This window comes from Quercus suber, unplaced genomic scaffold (genome assembly GCF_002906115.3).
Source record: "Quercus suber isolate HL8 unplaced genomic scaffold, Cork oak 2.0 scaffold_249, whole genome shotgun sequence".
NCBI classification, from domain to species: Eukaryota; Viridiplantae; Streptophyta; class Magnoliopsida; order Fagales; family Fagaceae; genus Quercus; species Quercus suber.
This window is the reverse complement of record NW_027069705.1, coordinates 839211-858129: the sequence shown is the minus strand read 5'-3', so window position 1 is coordinate 858129 and position 18919 is coordinate 839211. Positions and strand designations below refer to the sequence as shown.

The 18919-nt window shown below is 32.5% G+C and overlaps 1 protein-coding gene across 1 annotated transcript; it reads right to left on the bottom strand.

Annotated features, from left to right (window-relative positions):
• Positions 1-13836: 13836 nt before the first annotated feature.
• On the bottom strand, positions 13837-18494 carry LOC112017316 (uncharacterized). Its single transcript, XM_024049782.2, has 6 exons — positions 18351-18494; positions 15276-15405; positions 15026-15195; positions 14514-14799; positions 14242-14402; positions 13837-14121 (listed from the first exon to the last, which is right to left on the bottom strand). The coding sequence occupies exons 1-6, from the start codon at positions 18373-18375 to the stop codon at positions 13973-13975; spliced, it is 921 nt and encodes a 306-aa protein (XP_023905550.1). The 5' UTR covers positions 18376-18494; the 3' UTR covers positions 13837-13972.
• Positions 18495-18919: the final 425 nt, after the last annotated feature.

Sequence of the window (18919 nt, the reverse complement as noted above, 5' to 3'; positions counted from 1 at the left end):
ATAGTTTTGAAGAATTCCAATTCAACCTTGATGAGAAAGAGAAAAAGATTGAGTCATTGCATTTTGCTAATTTTGACCTTTATAAAGATTGAAAAAAAGTTTTATTTTTTTGTTAATATTAAGATTTATGTTAGAATGATAACATTTACCATTGGTTAACTTTGAATATATATAAATACTAATTGATATAAATGGAAAATTAATATTGCAGATACATGTTGGACATGCAAGTTAGAGACACAATAGAACTTGCAAATATTCAAGTCTAAATAAGCATACAAATATGCCAAAAGAATCAAATGCAAGGCATAAAAACAGAGGCAGGCATAGAGAGAGAAAAGTACTTGCTACAGAACTTGCCAATATGGAAGAAGAGACAAGAATGATAGAAATATGTTATTTATTTAATTAAAATAATTCTATCAAATTTTGATAGGTTTCTCACTATTGTCTTGAATATATAATTTTTATGTATATATATAAAAGTAATCATAGTGATGTGATTTAATCTCAAATTTTAATATTTCACTCACCTCAAATTCTATTAAATGTTTCAAGTAATTTAAAATAAATTAAATATTTTGATTATATATCATGATTTTATGTTTTAATATGTACAATTTATATCCTACACACTATGTATGCACAAAGTGACTCAATATATGAATGTATACATGTTGTAAAATTAATTTATTTTTATCGTGTGACTGACAAATTATTAATATACTTTTAACATATATACATTTTAATTAAGCTATGCATTGCACGATCATAATACTAGTATATAATAATATAAAATAGCCAAAGACGTTTGATTTTTTTTTTTTTTTTTGGGACTCTTTTATATTATGCCGCAGTAACTTTGGTAGCCTCACAAATTTTCACATAATTTTATTTTTATAAATATTTATTTATTTGACACATAAATTTTATTTTTTAAATTCCTTTATTTGACAAAAACTAATCAAATGTTAATCATTCCTTTTAATACCCAATACGTAGCTTGTATTTACTCCCATTAGGAACTGTTTTTTTTAGAGTGGCGTGCAAGTCTTTGACTTGCTTCGAAGCATGTTAATTTGTATGCAACACAAATTCCTTCACAGTAAAGGGTGTGTAGCTAACTTACTCTCCTAAAAATCATATACGATTAAAAGAACTAGGCTAAACTTGACCAATACATCTATATAAGAAGCAAGAACCCTCTTAGAAAAATTAAACAACAATATAGTTGTAGTCTCAACTTTCAAGCTATGGGAAACCCATCGCGGAACATTGATCAACAAGACATATAGAAGAAAAACACACCATTCATCAAATCTTCACATGCCAAATTTGCATAGAGCCCATGAAATCAAACTAGAAATTCAACTACGATAACAACTGCGTGCACCCCTTTTTTATGATGCCAAATATATTGAAACTCAGATTGACAACAAGGTGCCAAACACTAAATGTCCTATATTTACTTATGATGCATGAATTGCATGTTAAAATAAGAATTAATTAATATCATATATATTCTACATCTATATTTTCTACCACACTTTGAAATCTTCACAACATCATTATTTTATTTATTTGATCTTTAAACTAAATTTTACCACTACAAATGTGTTTCTCTTATATTTCTCGTGTACCTCGATCCTCTTCAGTCTTAGCTATTCAGTCCATTCTGTCAACTTTGGTCTGTTTTAGTTCATTTTGTCCACTTGAGTCTTGTTTGGTCCATTCGGTCTTTTCGTTCCACTTTGGTTTTATTTGGTCCATTTGGTCTTATTCAGTCCACTTTGGTCATATTTGGTCCACATTGGTCCTATTTGGTCTACTTTGGTCCTATTCAGTCCATTCTGTCCACTTCGGTCTACTTTGGTTCTATTCGGTCCATTCCATCCAATTTTGTTCTAGTCGGTCAAATGTGGTCCTTTTCAGTCCACATTGATCTTATTCAATCCACTTTGGTCTCATACCGACCAATTCGGTCCATTTTGTCCACTTCAGTCCATTCGGTCTTATTCGGTCCATTCTGCTCACTTTGATCCTATTCGATCTATTCTGTCCACTTCAATCCTATTCGGTCCTTTGAAACTAAAATTATTGATTTTCATTTATTTTTTAAGTCATGGTAACATTGAACAAAGTGAAGAATTAAAAAAAAAAAAAAAAAAAAAAAAAACCAGATCTGTTTTTGTGTAGATAAAAAATTAGTTTTGTAAAGAAAATCAGATTTATTTTTTGTCTTAAAGAAAGAATGAAGTTTTTGCTAAAAAAAATATTAGATCTGTTTTGGAGCAAAATTAAAAATGGTGATTTTCATTAAGAAAAATAAGATCTGTTTTTTATGAATAAAATAAGAAAAATACTTCTTTTTTAGAAGAGGAACTACACTCATGAGATAAATCTATTTTACATGCATCAATCAAAAATCATCTCAACTTTTGACTTCTTCTCTTAAATTTCAAAATCTACTATTTTGTGTCAAGGAAAACTATTCTTAAGAAAATCAAATTTGTATTTAATATAAATACAAATTAGTTTGGTGTGTTAAAAAAATCAGATCTGTATTTAATGAAAATACAGATTAGTTTTATGTGTTAAAAAAATCATATCTGAAAAATTTAGAACAGTTTTTAGATTAAAAAGATCTTTGATAGCTAGCAAATTTTGAGATTCAAGAGAGGAATGATAACAACAAACCAAGTAGAACATATATATAAAAAACTCCAAAACAAAACATGGCAATTATATATAGAATCAGAGATAACAAGAAAACATCCTAAACCTATTCATGCATCATCCAACAAAATTGATAGAAAGGAACATAAAAAGAAAGGGAAAGAAATAGACTACCTCTTGCATGAGCGTGCTCTTCTTTGTGAAAGGATATTTTAGGATTCAAAGAAATTTATTCAATTCTCTTTTAAGCCTAAAATATTTTGCTTACAATAAAGAAATTCCAAAGGCAAGAGCCTCTAGAACGTTTTTAACATAAGAGAGAAAAGAAAAGAAGAGAAGAGCTAGAAAGAGGGAAGTCAAAGAGCGTGAAAAAGTGTGCTGAATATTGAGAGGCATCCTCTATTTATAGAGGTTGGGATGTTCGAAAAATTAGCTGAATGATCAGAATACGAATTGAGACGTGTCCTTATCTCTAAAAAATCTTAAAGGATGAGATATATCTCAATCCAAGTGCCCTTAGGCTGTGGCTCGCGTTTGTGCCAATCAGCACTTAGAAAGTCCCGAATGAGCCTCTCGGGTGCTGGACCCACGTTTGAATTTTGGTCCAATTTGGACTCCTTTTTTGAGGTTTTTTGAGCCGGGACTTGCATTTAAATGCATTTTTAATCCATATTCTAAAAATTAAACTCATTTTCTGATAATTCAGGTTTTTTCAACAATGATTATTGTTAGGTTTTTAGACCCCTTAAAACACAACAATTGGATTAACCTAGTTTATTAGCCAAGTGATTAACTTAGTCAAATTACGCAAATCTACGTTAACACAATCAAATAATCATATCAAGATATAAAGCAGCGAAAATATAAAGAATAAAAAGATATGATCACCCAGGAAAACCAAACCGGTAAAAAACTTGGAGATGATTTAACCTAGCTATCCTCAAGGTAAACTTGAATCCACTATATGAAAGAATTGAAGTTCATACGAAATGACTTACAAGCTCCCATGCTCGACTTCCTAATGCTACCCACCAGTAGAATTTACTGACACGACCACGTGCAAGCTCCGAATCCACGGACTCCTTCTTTCTTGGATTCTCCAATCAAGTATAAGCACTCCTGCTTGTGTTTCTTTAAGCTCCAATGGCAGCAACTGAGTTGATCATCAAGGTGTTGATAATATCTCTACCTTGAAAACCCTAAGTTTATGTGAAGGAAAGCTCTCAAAGATCTCACAAGAGATTCACACAAACCGCAAAATATGAGCAACAATACAACCAGAGTCACTCACAAAACGTGGCTAGGGTTTTGCCTTATATACCTAGGGCAAAAACATAAAACCTTAAACGTTTAATAAGATAGGGCTGAGTTGAAAATTCTGCAGAAAAACATTCTGGCCGACTTTCGATCAATCGAGTCTAATCTTCGATCGATCGAGCCAGGCCGAAATGCACTAATACATCTGCAGCCTCTCGATTCCAACTTTACATGAATTACACAACTTTGAGCAAGCCTAAACAAGAATTAACATATTGTTTTGATCATGGTTTGCCAACATTACACATTACAGTTCTAAATACATCAAATCCTAAGTCTTTAGAACCTAACAAACTCCCCCTTTGGCAATCCGTGACAAAACACAAATTAAAAGCTCAAAGTTTACAAATAAAAGCCATTTACAAAAAAAATGCTCATAAGATAAATTCAATCCTAACTACTATCCATCAGTTGCAAGTGTAGACAGCAGCTCAATTGAATCAACCTGGATATTCCTGAAACACTCAACAAACGCATAAACGCATGTGTGACAGAAAAACAGTAAATCAACAGATATGTAAACTAACTCTCCCCTTAAGTTAGATACAACAAAAATAAAACATTCTTGTATGTTTCACACAACACATAATAAAGACATATATTAATGAATAACTCATAAATATAAATCAAGAAGCAGTGAACACAAGAAACAAGAATCATATATATCAAAATCAATGTATCTCCCCCTAACATGAATAGCCCCAAAAATGATATACAAAGTGAAGCACCTAGATACAATCTAATATCTCGACTAGCTCCGCAAAACAAAAGAAATACTCCCCCTAACTATAAAAACTCCTCTACAAGAGTCAAAACTCTACTCCCCCTTTTTGTGACAAAATGTCAAAGGACAATCACATGCCATCATCAAAAGGAGGTGGTGAGGGTGAACGAAGATGCGCTAAGTCGGCTTGTAAAGCATGTATCTCATCAAGCAAGCCCACCAAAATCTAACCATGAGCTGCCTGAACGGTCATGACAGTCTCCAAGGTACGATGTATATCAAAGTCATCCGAAGGAGGTGGAGGAACATCAGCAGTAGCAGCATCACCAATAGGATCAGCAACATCCTCACCAGCAGGACCTGTAGAAGAAGAAGGAGGAGGTGCGGTAACAGAAGGCTCAAACCTAGGATGTTTAGAGCTAACTCGAAGATGAGCAGCCCTCTGTCTAAGAAAAGAAGTACCAATGGGAGCAATAACATGTACAGGTTCAGAAGAAGGGAAATCAGCTAGACCAAGATATAACAAAATCCTATGAATAAAAATAGGATGGACAAGAGTATGAGCGGAAGATGAACTCCTATAAACTTTGTTCAAAGAATGAAGAAACAAGTGAGGAAAACTAATAGGAGCATCAGTAACAAGAGCGTACAAAAAGACACACCGCTTGAGAGGAATGGTGTGAAGATGAGAAATGGGACATATAGAATGACAGGCTATTCGAAGAAACAGATAGATAGTCTCAAAAAGCTCAGAAGACGTGATCCGAGAATCAGAACCCCACTGGATAGAAGACCCAGTGATGTATAACATGACATCATCCAAGAGTGGAGACTCATCATACGGGTAGACAGGGTGCTGGACCAAAGGTATCCCTAAAGCATCAGCTACTACAGTAGGAGTAATGATGTACTCTACACCTCGTATCCAACTCTTTACCAAAGTGTTGGAATCATAAATGCGGATAGAGATGTTCGAAAAGAACTCTCTAATCAGGGTAGCTGGAGGAGGAGGATCAGAAATATCCAACAGAGGTAACCAACCTCGACGCTCAAAATTTTCCCTAATGGCAGGATCAAGCTCATCTAACACAACAGAACGCTCAGCCCAAATCTTTCTTCTAAGGTTCAGTGTCTCAAAAATCTTTTGGTTTTTCTCACTAGGAAACTTCTCACGGTCAAAAGAAGAAGGGGGAGGAGAAGGTGGGGGAACAGACCTATGAGCTCTAGTCTTCCTAGGCATGATGCTAAGGAAATGACAAAGACACAAAGATAGAACCAAAAGAACAAAACAAAGCACAAACCAAGTGCAGAGTGCAAGTTAGCACAAAAACAATATAGAACAAAAATCTATATGATGCATGAATAGTTACAATGTCATGATGCATATTCTAATGCAGTAAAACTAAATTCAATTTAAGTTCAATTTCACAAAATTGGCTTGAGCATAGAGTTTCTAATGAAAACCCCAAAATTGAAAACCACTTGTTAAAATTTTGGAAAAATTTGACTAATTGATCATCACACAAGCTAGAATACATAATATAATGATCAATTACATCAATTCAACAAGCCAATTGCATCAATTGAACCCAATTTGAACAAATCCCCAATTCGGATCAATTACAAGCCCTGGAATTTTCAATTTTTCACAAATCACAAAATTGATCAAATTAAACCATCAAAATCATGTTTATATCATGTCCCAACAAAAACCCAATGATCAATTTCACTTAAAAAGGCTTGAATCAACAAAAAAACCATAAAAAGAAATAGGTCCGAAAATTTCAATGAATAATGCATGAAAAATGCATGAAACATGAAAATAAAAGAAAAGGAGGGGTATAATGGACTTACCGGCCTTAGAGGACAAAAACCTTGCAAAAGATTTGGAGGAAAACGACAAAAAATTGATGATTTAGCCTTGCCGAGTTGGAGAGAGATAGAAAAAGGTTTGAAACTTTTGAAAAGTGATTTGAACAAGTCAAAGTCTGAAATTTTAAAAACCTGATTCGCGATATTTGATTGATTGAAAATTACATTCGATCGATCGAATCAACCCAAGACTCTTAAAAGAATTTTAAGTACATTTTCGATCGATCGAAAAACAGAATGGATCGATCGAAACAGGTAGAGGCTCACAAATTTTTTGAGAAAAAAAAAACAGTTTTGAAAAAAACACATTTTGGCCATAAACTCCTCAAAGCATTAAAATTGATGAACAAAATGCATGAGTATGAGATTAAATGCTTTTTCAAAAACCCAAGTTTTAAGCCCAGTTATTCAAAAAAAATTTCAACCATTCTCCCCTTAAATTCTCAAGCAACAAAAAAATGTTTTGCATAATATTCAAGGTATTTTCAAACTTAGTTGGTCAGACCAAAAACACACACAATAACATGTACAGTGTTTAGCAAAGAGTAACTTGTGTAGTGTGTGCAACTAGCAAAAGCTTGAGATACATGTGAGGTGATATGTGAATCGAAATCAAACACAAAGTCTATAAAATTCATCACATAGAATTTGAAAGAGACTATCACCAAAAGATTTACATCATATAACTCTCACATCTCCTAGAACAAGAGCTTGCAATCATGTAAGTTTCTTGAATTTTGCCTCATAATCTACACACCAATTTTAACTGTTCAGAAACTTATTAAATAGCCGGGATAATGTACACACCAATTTTAATTATGTGATTTGGCATCAAGCCTAATAGTACACACCAATTTTAATTATTAAGCAATTTAAACCGAGGCTACACCTTATGTTCTTTTTGTGCATGTGCTACACTTGCTAGAGCACAAAATTTTACGATATGCACTAAGGTATTCATGATTGGCTAGTGAACAGTGGTGAGATGGTTATTTATGTCTTTCTCAAAAGGATCAAGTCGACAGTCAAATAACATGTGACTTCAAGATTAAGACAAAGTGATAAACACTATAAACATCTTTCCCACACAACATGCACTACACAGCTCAAACTAGTAAAGTGCAATAAATAAGCTCATCAAAACTAAACAAGGTACACAAGACATGTTATGTGTAAATAAATTAACCAACCTTGTTTTCAAAAACCAAGAAAAATAACGCCAAACACAATTTGCTTTCCCTTTTTTTTCTTTTTTTTTTCTTTTTTTTTTTTTATTTAAAAGAGAAAACAAAAATAAATCCTAGAATGAAATGCATGAATGTTATGCAATGCAAATCCTAAAAACAAAACAACACAAAAACCAAAGAACAATGGTCACAAAAGAGTAGAGCAATGGAGCACAAGGACCATGTCAGAAAGACTCAATTAGATCGAGTCTTTTGCATCCAAAACCTTTTAGATGCACCACAAGCATTGGAGTTTCTATTCACGTTCGAGTGATTTCTAACTTCAGGATTGGAATAAAGGTTTAAAGCCTTTACCAATTCACCAATGAGTGTCATAGGATCTTGTGCTTGAGGCACATGCACTTTTGGTTTGTTTGCTCTCTTAGCAACTTGAAGCTTGTAACAGTTAGGATGAATATGTCCAGACTTTCCACAAAAATGACAAACCCAAGCAGGTTTACCATGCATCTTGTCCTTAGAAAGGGTAGACTCCTTAGGTTTAGACTCTTTCAGATCAACCCTAATCTTCCTAGATGGTGAAACTTCTATAGGTTTGACAATCTCACTCACAGGGGGTTTGACAGTTTCACTCACAACCTCACTCGCGGAAGGTTCAGAAGAAGATGAAGGAACAAAGTTCGTGGAATGTGGTGTAGATACAAAGATGCTATCAACAAAACCTAAACCAGATTTGTCAGAAGGATGCTTTTGAACACTCAGCATTTGATCAAGTTTAGAACTAGCAGATCTAGTAACAGATAAATCAAGTTCTAATTTCTTAACCTTATCAATCAACAGCATATTCTCAGTTTCCACATTGTTCAAAAGGTCATTAGCATCAAACAGTTAAACAAGCAAATTCTTCTTATTAAGCTCAAGAGATTCAATTTTCTTCAGGCAAGTTCAACATTCATAGCATCTTTTGCAGCAACTTTGCAAAGTTTATTATAGACCTCTTGAAGATCTGCATCCTCAAAGAGTTCCCCATTAGAAGGGTTCTCTTCAACAGACATGCTTTCATTAACTACAGCAGTAGCAGTGAAAGCAATGAAGTTTCCATCCTTGTCACATCCAGACTCATCATTAGAAACCTCATTATCACTAAGGGTTATAGCCATAGCTTTACTCTTAGAACTCAAGAATGTAGGATATTTAGATTTAACATGACCATACCCTTGAAATCCAAAACATTGAGAACCTAAAGAATTATTGAAAGATTGACCTACTTTTTCTCTAGGTTTTTCAGTGTTGCTAACCTTAATGGAATCATTCTTCCTAAAATTTCTAGGTTCAGCAGTGTTTGTATTTCTTGCCTTCCTGTTACTGTTCCTAAGAAAGTTTCTAAAGTTCTTGGCAAGGTAAGCAATCTCTGTAGCAGAGAGCTCATCATCAAATCCACCAATCTCAACATCATCAACTTAATTAAGAGCCATTGACTTGGATTTGCTAGCTATAGGTAGGTCTAACTCATAGAACTGAAGAGATCCTACAAGCTCATCAACAAGGATGGAGTCCACATCCTTACTCTCAATAATGGCAGTCACTTTGGGTCTAAAGTCTTCAGTTAAAGATCTAAGAATCTTCCTAAAAATTTTAGGTTGATCATAGATTTCACCCAAATTATATGCAGAATTAACAATATCATTCAGCTTAGCATAGAATTCATCAAAAGTTTCATCATCAGACATCCTAATGCTTTCAAATCTAGAAGTTAATTGCTGCAATTTATTAATCTTAACTACTTTTGTGTCTTTATTCACAGTCTGGAGGATTTTCCAAGCAGTGTGAGCAACCTCAACATTTGAGATTCTCTTAAATTCCTCCATAGAAACAACGCTAAAGATGGCATTCATAGCTTTGCTATTGAACCCAGCTGCTTCTTTTTGAGAAGTTTACCACTCACTCACAAGAGTAGTGGGCTTCTCCCATCCGTACTCAATGGAATTTCAAACCCTCTCATCAATAGATTTCAGGAATGCTTTCATTCTTACTTTCCAATAAGCATAGTTATTCCCATCAAAGTGAGGAGGAACAACAAGAAAGCGTCCATGTTCCATGACAACAGGGGTCAAGGATCAGCTCAGAGATCAAAAGATCTACAACAAGAGAGCTACCCGCTCTAATACCACTTGTTAGGTTTTTAGACCCCTTAAAACACAACAATTTGATTAACCTAGTTTATTAGCCAAGTGATTAACTTAGTCAAATTATGCAAATCTAGGTTAACACAATCAAATAATTATATCAAGATATAAAGCAGCGGAAATATAAAGAACACAAAGATATGATCACCTAGGAAAACCAAACCAGTAAAAAACCTGGGAATGAATTAACCTAGCTATCCTCAAGGTAAACTTGAATCCAATATATGAAAGAATCGAAGTTCATACAAAAGGACTTACAAGCACCCATGCTTGACTTCCTAATGCTACCTACCAGTAAAACTTACTGACACGACCACGTGCAAGCTCTATATCCACGGACTCCTTCTTTCTTAGATTCTCAAATCAAGTACAAGCACTCCTGCTTGTGTTTCTTTAAGCTCCAATAGTAGCAACTGAGTTAATCATCAAGGTGTTAATAATATCTCTACCTTGAAAACCCTAAGTTTATGTGAAGGAAAACTCCTCAAAGATCTCACAAGAGATTCACACAAACCGCAAAATATGAGCAACAATACAATCAAAGCCACTCACAAAACGTGGCTAGGGTTTTGCCTTATATACCTAGGGCAAAAACATAAAACCCTAAATGTTTAATGAGATAGGGCTGAGTTGGAAATTCTGTAGAAAAAGATTCTGGTCGACTTTCGATTGATCGAGTCTAACCTTCGATCGATTGAGCCAAGCCGAAATGCACTAATACATCTGCAGCCTCTCGATTTCAACTTTACATGAATTACACAACTTTGAGCAAGCCTAAACAAGACTAAACATATTGTTTTGATCATGGTTTGCCAACATTACACATTAGAGTTCTAAATACATCAAATCCTAAGTCTTTAGAACCTAACAATTATCTTGTAGATAAATACTCCAACAAATCTTAATGATCCACAATTTTGTTGTTATCTGATTACCCTCTTTATTCCTATGCATGCAAGCCTATTTTTGACACTAACTAACAACCAATCACAAAATTATTTAATTAATTTTAATTGTCTAACCAATCAGAATTAATTTAAATTAATTGTGCCTGGTTGGTTCCACCCAAACAAAATGCATGTAGACAGTGCAAACTTGATCATGCGATATCCTTCAATCCGACGGTCCGATTTGGAAATCCGGCATACCGTCGCAACCGTTAGAACCTCAAGATCATTTTTATGATATGAAATGAATGAATTAATGCATGTGGTACAACCATGAATTTTGGGTCTATGAATGGTCATTCTAACTATCTTCCTTGATTAAATTATGGGTGCAAAATCAAGTGTCTACACCATTAGCACAAAAACATACCATATCTAGGATTCAATCTCCACCTACACTAAAAACCCATCGGTGTCTTGGTCCGATGATAAAGAGCACAATCATCAGAAACGGACTTTCTAGGTTAAAACTCTATCAACAAAACCCAAAAATTAAAAAATTCTAGAAAATTATAAGGAGGGGTCGCATATTGATGTCGAAGTAGGGGTTGTGAAACCTTGAATAAAAATTTCCCAAGGATAAACGATGCTATCTTGATTACACGACTTTTTGATTAGTTGGTATGATATCATTGATATGTCCACCTACTACCGCAAGCATAAACGTAATACAAACATCCTCTTCATTGTAGTTTTATTCTAAGGAAAACAAATGTAACAAAAATACAGATAGATAACTAAAGTTATGCAAGTTCATGTGCTACTTGATTGTTTTCTCTTATCGTACTCTACTACTCCTTGCTCTCGGGCAAATAGAAATATATAATTTTTTTTTTCTCAATTGGTTTTACGATTAAGAGATAGTAGAGTTTCAAGTTAAACTTTGATATAAAATCTCATCAAGTTATTAGATATACTTGAAGATAAATATGAAAATAAAAAATCTGATGATAATTTATACACGAAAAAGCAAAAGGCCAAACTGATTGTTGAATATAAAAATTGATAAGAACCTTAAATTGTTTAGTTGGTTTCTAATATACACATTAAACCAATAACTGAGCACCCTTTTTGAATTTATTTGTTGGTAAATGTTAGGACATATGTGTTTCACTTGTTAAAAACATATGTCATTTTTTTATGTAATTGGCTAATCCTTTGACAAAACGCACTCAACTTGTAATTGGGTAGTTCTAGGTGTTTTTAATACTTCAAGAAACAAGGTTTCAAGATCAAGTGTTGAAGTCATCAAGTCTGTCCAATAAACAAGCTGAAGAAGTGCACAGTCATTAAATCTCGACACCTGCTTTACAGCTGCTCGACACCTTCTATTTGTCGAGGTTTATGAATTTCAGAATTCTGATATGATTTTCTTGGGATCCGTGAATGTGTCTTTAGGCCTTCTTTTCTTCTAACCCTAGGCATATAAAAAGATTGTTTTAAGGGCCATCAAAAGGAACACAAGTTGCAAAAACATTGAACAAACTCTGTTCAAGCAAATTGTGACCGAAGACAAAGTTATGCCCTAATTCATCTCTTCTGAAGAAGTTGTTGTGTATGTGCACCTTTGGGTTTTGTGACCAAGCATCTTCTTGATCTTCATCGTGGATGAACTGAAAAACTTTACAGCCAACAACTCTTTCTAGTTGGTGATTGAAGTCATGTACTGGGATCCACGCATTGGTTAGTTACGTACTTGGGAGCCATGCATCAAAAAGGGGAACTGTCACTACAGAACAAGTCTAATTGGGCATTGGGGTAAGGGTTCAATTGTAGGTTGGTAAGGTACTTGGGATTCATTTACTTGTAACAGCTTGTTATGATAATAGTGGAGTTTCGGGAGTGGTGACCTGAAAATCATCCGGTGGGATTTTTGCCGTCAGGTTTTCCCCATTCGTAAACAAATCACCGTGTTATTTATTTTCCGTTGCATAATTAGTTTATTGGTGATTTGTTTGTGCTACCACGCGTTTGCATGTTAAATTGATTAATTAATAACTTGGCTAATTAATTAATTGATTTAATCACAAGGGGTCAATACGTTTGTGGCCTATCAGTAAAGAAACCATTAACAACTTATTCATATAATTAACTTCGCTTCAATTGCAATTTTTTATTAAATTAGAAATTGTAGTAAGAACAAATAAATAGTTGTTTTTATCTAAAAAATTATTGCAAATTTGGTTTACAATCAAGTTAGGATTCTTGATTGTAATTTAGTTTTTGCTATTCAAATTGATTAGGTCTCTTAGGTACAAAAGTTGTATGCCACCAAATAACTAAATTTAATTTTTTAAAACAAAATTTTAATAAATTTTCTGCAATTTGGTGCAGGCACTTGGCGCAACCACAACTTCTAAACTCAACTTTTATTATATAGTATATGATATAGATAAATGCATTATACAACTAGATAAATTATACTATTTAAATTAAATTAAAAAAGACAATATTATCTGCATAGAATTATTATGTGTCTGCATGTCTCCCATAATTAGAATTAAAAAACCGATCGGATTTAATCTTTCAATAAAATTTTACTTAATCTTTTATGGGACCAACTAAAATTGATTTAAGATATTCTTATGCATGCATACCTATGATAGTTAGTCTATGATTTGCAAATGTGGGACTATGATGTTAATGAACATAAACTTACATTAAGCATGCGCCCCCCACCCCCTCCCTAGAGCTCCGTCCTTGAACCTATGTGGTTTCACTCCAGTAAGTGTCTAGCGATGGTCGTGCAATGTGGTTTCACTCGAGTTAGTATCTAACTATGGTCGTGCAAACTGACCATGATAGTACAATTATGCCAATTTCAAATAGTCATGTCGCATTGACCCCCACCGTCCCTTAGTAGAAAGTATAAAAAATAGAACTCAGACCTAAAAAAGAAACCTCAGACGAGGAAACATAACTTTAGGTCCTGAGCCAAACAAACGATATATGTACGGTTATTAAGAGAACTTTACTTTACAGTAGACGTAACCATATCTTTGTCCCGAGCCAAACAAACTATAAATATGTAGAACTTTTCATAAAAATATAAATAAATATGTAGAACTACTTTACAGTAGACATAACCATAATTTCTGCTTCTACAATCAAGGTATCTTCAACAAGAAACCCCTTGGATGCATCCTCAAGATCTTTTTGTGACAAAAGATGCGGAAAACCCCAGTCGTTACATGAGGCAGAGAACCAGTGTTTAGCTGTGAGGGGAAAAAAAAATTAAGAAAGCTTATAATTGAGGAAAGTGAATAAAAGAGAACAAAAAGCACATACTTCTCTCAAGAAGAAAAAGAAGAAAATGGCAAATATAATTCATTAACCTCTTTCTTCTGCATGGTTATTGTTAATTTGGTCCCTTATCCGCAGCTTAAAATCCACAAAAATTTTGTAATCAGATGCAACACAATCTACTGAGTCGAGGAAGACGGAAATTGCTTTGGGTGCTTCATTATAAAATCCATTGGGATAAATCCGTATTTTCCTGGATTCAATAAAAAAAGTTAAAAAATAATAGTTAGTAAGTTTAGCATTTAGCAGTGGTAGCTTTCCCTTTTATAACAATAAAAGTTTTAACTTCTAATAATAAAAATACCATTTTAATTCTCCAACAACATATACTTGAGAAACATATAATACTTTATCCTTTTTCGAAAAGTTTTCAATCTTCCAAGTCATAATTCGATTGGGAGGTTCTTTTATCATCGTAAGACACTCTCGTTTTGCACTACGTTCATGAACAAAAATCTCCGCACCAAATACACAACAATCATTGACAAGGTATCCATTTGAAATAACATTGAAAGAATCAAGAGGGAGAAATTTGTCAAAACCCCATTCAGTCTTTATGTCATGAAATCTTCTAATTGCCCCTTCAACATCTACAAATTAAATATATGGTAAACAATTAGTCTAGTACCGAAACACATTTCTTAATATTATTTTACAACCATGATAATTCATATGAAAGTGATATTATACTAAACTAATCTATCACCCTCAACGAGTTAAGAAAAAATTTACGAAAATTTTTAATTTGGTAGAATTTTTTGCATAGCAAATACACATGCATGTTTATGCATATGTATAAATTATTAGAGAGCAAACCTTGAATGGTCATGAACTTGTCCCGTATCTGATCATACACAAACAATTTGAAGCTGGCATTAACCTCCCATCCCAGAGGAGATTTTTCTGTATCAACAATTGACAAATAAATGGAGATGTGACCAGTCACATTCATTTTCAAATTTCCTTTTGGATAGAGAGACAACCTCCTACAAAAGAAGACATGGTTGATAATGAGGCTCAAATTCATATTTTAAAGAACAAAGAATATTGAGGCATTAGAATCCACCATTTGTGGCCGCCAACTTCAAAAACACCAGAGTCATACTTTTCAACCCCAGTCTCACACAGTAAAGAGTATGACTGTATTTTTAGTAAGTAATGAGCTGGCCGGAAATGTCTTGCCATTCTTGTGATTGCTGCAATACATTAGGAATATTTAGACACAATTCTAGTAAATATTGGGCAGCCAAAGTATGATTTTTTTCTAATAATTTAAGAATGAGAATTATACAAAAATTCAAGAATAAATTAATAAATGAAAAATAAAATTGGTGATTTATTCAGTGTTAACAATAAATTGTAATAAAATAATTGATACATTTTTTGTTTCTTAACACATTTCAACTCAATCATCAATCAAAACGTAATTTGATATCCCATTCGGTCCTAACATTCATTTATGATTGAATCTGTATTAAATTTTGCAGCAATGTCTCTCAACTCTGAATTCAATTACTACCCTAAATTATCCAATTTGAATAAAATTATGATGTTATATCCTATTTAACACCTAATTCCAAACCCCCAAAATCAAAGAGAGAGAAAACCTTAAGAATAATAAATAAATAAAATTGAATTTTTAAATGACATTGAGAGAAAGATATAATTTTAAGAAAATACAAAACCAAACAATTTGACACGAAAATTGCTCTTTTAATTCAACTTTACCGAAACTTTTTAAGATTTTGTTTTACTCACCATCTTTACAGACAGACCAAAAAAAATAAAAAAAATAAAATTTTAAGAGAATGTTTTGTTTCTCATTTTTCTAAGCCATATTAGCACCTAAACATACAGACATCTTATAAGTGAAATTAGTAAAATAGCTAGTAAAATCAGGAAAATAAAAATAAAATTAACTTTTCTGAAAGCTTAAATATCTTTCTAATCAAGAAAATAAAATTATTAAATAGATTGTTCAAAAAAATTTATTTTGTCCGAAATGAATTCAAAAGAGAGAACATGAATGGATGGGAGCATCTCAAGGTACTGGTGGTTCGAGTTGACAACTCTTCTTAAGGTGGTTAACATTTTCGTTATAATAGCAAGACTTGATTTTAGTTAATTATTAATTAAAAAGATTTTTTTTTGTTTTGGAGGGGAGCCAATGTTGTGGGTTAGTTATTTATTTCCATTTTTTTATATCTTCGGATTAATCTTAATTCTTGAGAGGGACTTAGGAGTAACTTTTGGAAACTAAACTTTAATTTTAACTACTATGCTATTGAAAAAACTATGCATACAATATGAAAATAAAAAATAAAAAAATTAGAGGTTGGGTGCCATGGCCCTTCTTGGTCTAACTGGGGTTCTGTCCAAGATTTTTGATCTCTTTCTTTAATCATCCAACTTGAAATCACAATGAATCCATCCAATACTGTGAAAAAACTTAAAATTTCAAAGTAACATATTTGTGATCTACACAATTCCAAAATCATTTATTAAATCCAAAGTTGAACCATTTTCCATTAATAAACGGATCTTAACTTTACTTAGATCTACTAAAAAAACTTATTCTTTTAGAGATAATAACAATAATAATAATAATAATAATAATAATAATAATAATAGTAGTAGTAACACTACCGAAAATATAGGAGTAAAAATAAAAATAACTTATAGGATTTGAGATTGTTGCAAATGAAATCTTATAGTTTCTCTGGTTTCAATAATTTTTTTATGGACTCTAGTCTCAAATTAAATATCGAACTTTAAAATTATATCATTTTAAAATCTAAACTTTTTAGGTTTGATCATACGATATGATTTAGGGTATAAATTCATAATATTTTAAAAGTATATAATTCACCTTGAAATTAATTGAACTTATGGTTTAATATATCAATCTTTATATATATATATATATATAAAATTTAATTCCTCAATTGGAATTTTGGCACATCATACTTTCTTTAAGTGGTAGATTATATAGTTTCATATACAAACAATATCATAATAAATGGTTACAAATATTTGCCATAATTATCTAAATTTCATATCTAGACAAAATAAATAAATAAAAAGAAAAAAAATTATATTAAGTTAAACTCTTCCGTGTATTGCATGGCTGGTTACCGACTATCATTAATGTATAACTGCACTATGATACTATGGGTCCATTTGGTTGGAGATGTGAAAAAGTGAGAGGATAGAAAATATTTTAATTTCCCTCATTTTTGTTTAGTTAGGAGTGGAAAAATGGAAGGATGAAAAAAGTGAGTTTGTATAAATTTATGTATATATCCTTATTAAAAAATGATGCCCAATTAAAACCAAAAAAGTGGTAAACAACCAAAAAAAATCAATCACCTAAATTTATTAAAAAAAAAAATCATGTCCATAAAAAAAAAAAAAAAAATTCACATCTAAAAAAAAAAAAAACCACACACACACAAAAAGAAAGCAAAAGAAACAAAAATACTAGACAACCCTGCCTAGTAAATCAAAAAAATAACAAAAAAAAAAGCCGGGCAACGTCCATGTGGAAAAAAAAAAGAAAAAGGTATGAAGAAAAGCAACGTGGATGAAGCCCATGTGCAATTGCACATGGGCATTTTTGTCCAAAAATGATGCCCAATTTCTCTCTTCACTTTTAAGTTTTAACTCTATTTTGGAGAGAAAATCTTTTGGTGGGACCAGAAAAAAACACATGGACCCCATTATTTATTTTCCTTCTCACCCAACTAAATACACTCAAAAAAAAATTTCATCCCATTTTCTCTTCAAAGTTTTCTATCCACCTTATTTTACCTCCAAACAAATACATCATATATGATTATATCCTTTCATTAGTGATGCCCACGCAGCAAAATATTGAAGAACAATTATAGCTCTTCTAATTGCTTATTCTTTAAGTGGAGAAGTTAGGATTTAAAAATAATAATAATAAAAAATAAAAAGATCATGAACTATACAATCGTTTCATGGATTTGGGGTGGGATTTTGGAAGGGTTCTTTTCTTCCATCCAGACCCTATGGCATCAAAGAGTTCTCAACGTAAAGTAGGCAAGAAAATATGAACCTTTATATTGAAATAAAATAATTGTGTCAAATAAACATTCAAGAACGAAAAAGAACATACCGAATTCGCCGGACTTGTTTTCCATGAATTTGGGTTTTGGTTTGTCAAAATCCTCTTTATTTAAAGCTATTGATAATATGCACTATTTATAGAGGGATGTCAATAGGATTGTGTGCTCCACAATAATACCATACCACTTTACACACGGAACAGTACGTGTGATTGGTTGGAAGGAAAGAATAGAGAAGGGTCGAGATGCAAGAAAAAAGAAGGATCTATGCTTAATTTGATTCGAGAGAGGAGAAGAATTGGAGGATTGGGTTTTCTTTTAGGATGCATAAAGAAACCATTGTTTGTGAACAACGATGCATAAAGAAACTGTGATAGTACGATGTTTGATCAAAGTTGATTCTAGTGGGTTTCGCAACCTCTTTTTTTAGTCAAGATACCTTTTTTTTTAGTCAAGTTACTTGTTTAAATCCACTTTTTGAGTGCAAATTGGAAATAACATAGATTAAATTGACTATTATCAAAATATATAGACTAAATGCATAGTGACCGCAAAATGATATTTTAACCACACACACACACAAAAGAAAAAAAAAATAAAAAAAGGGGTGTCAATTTGT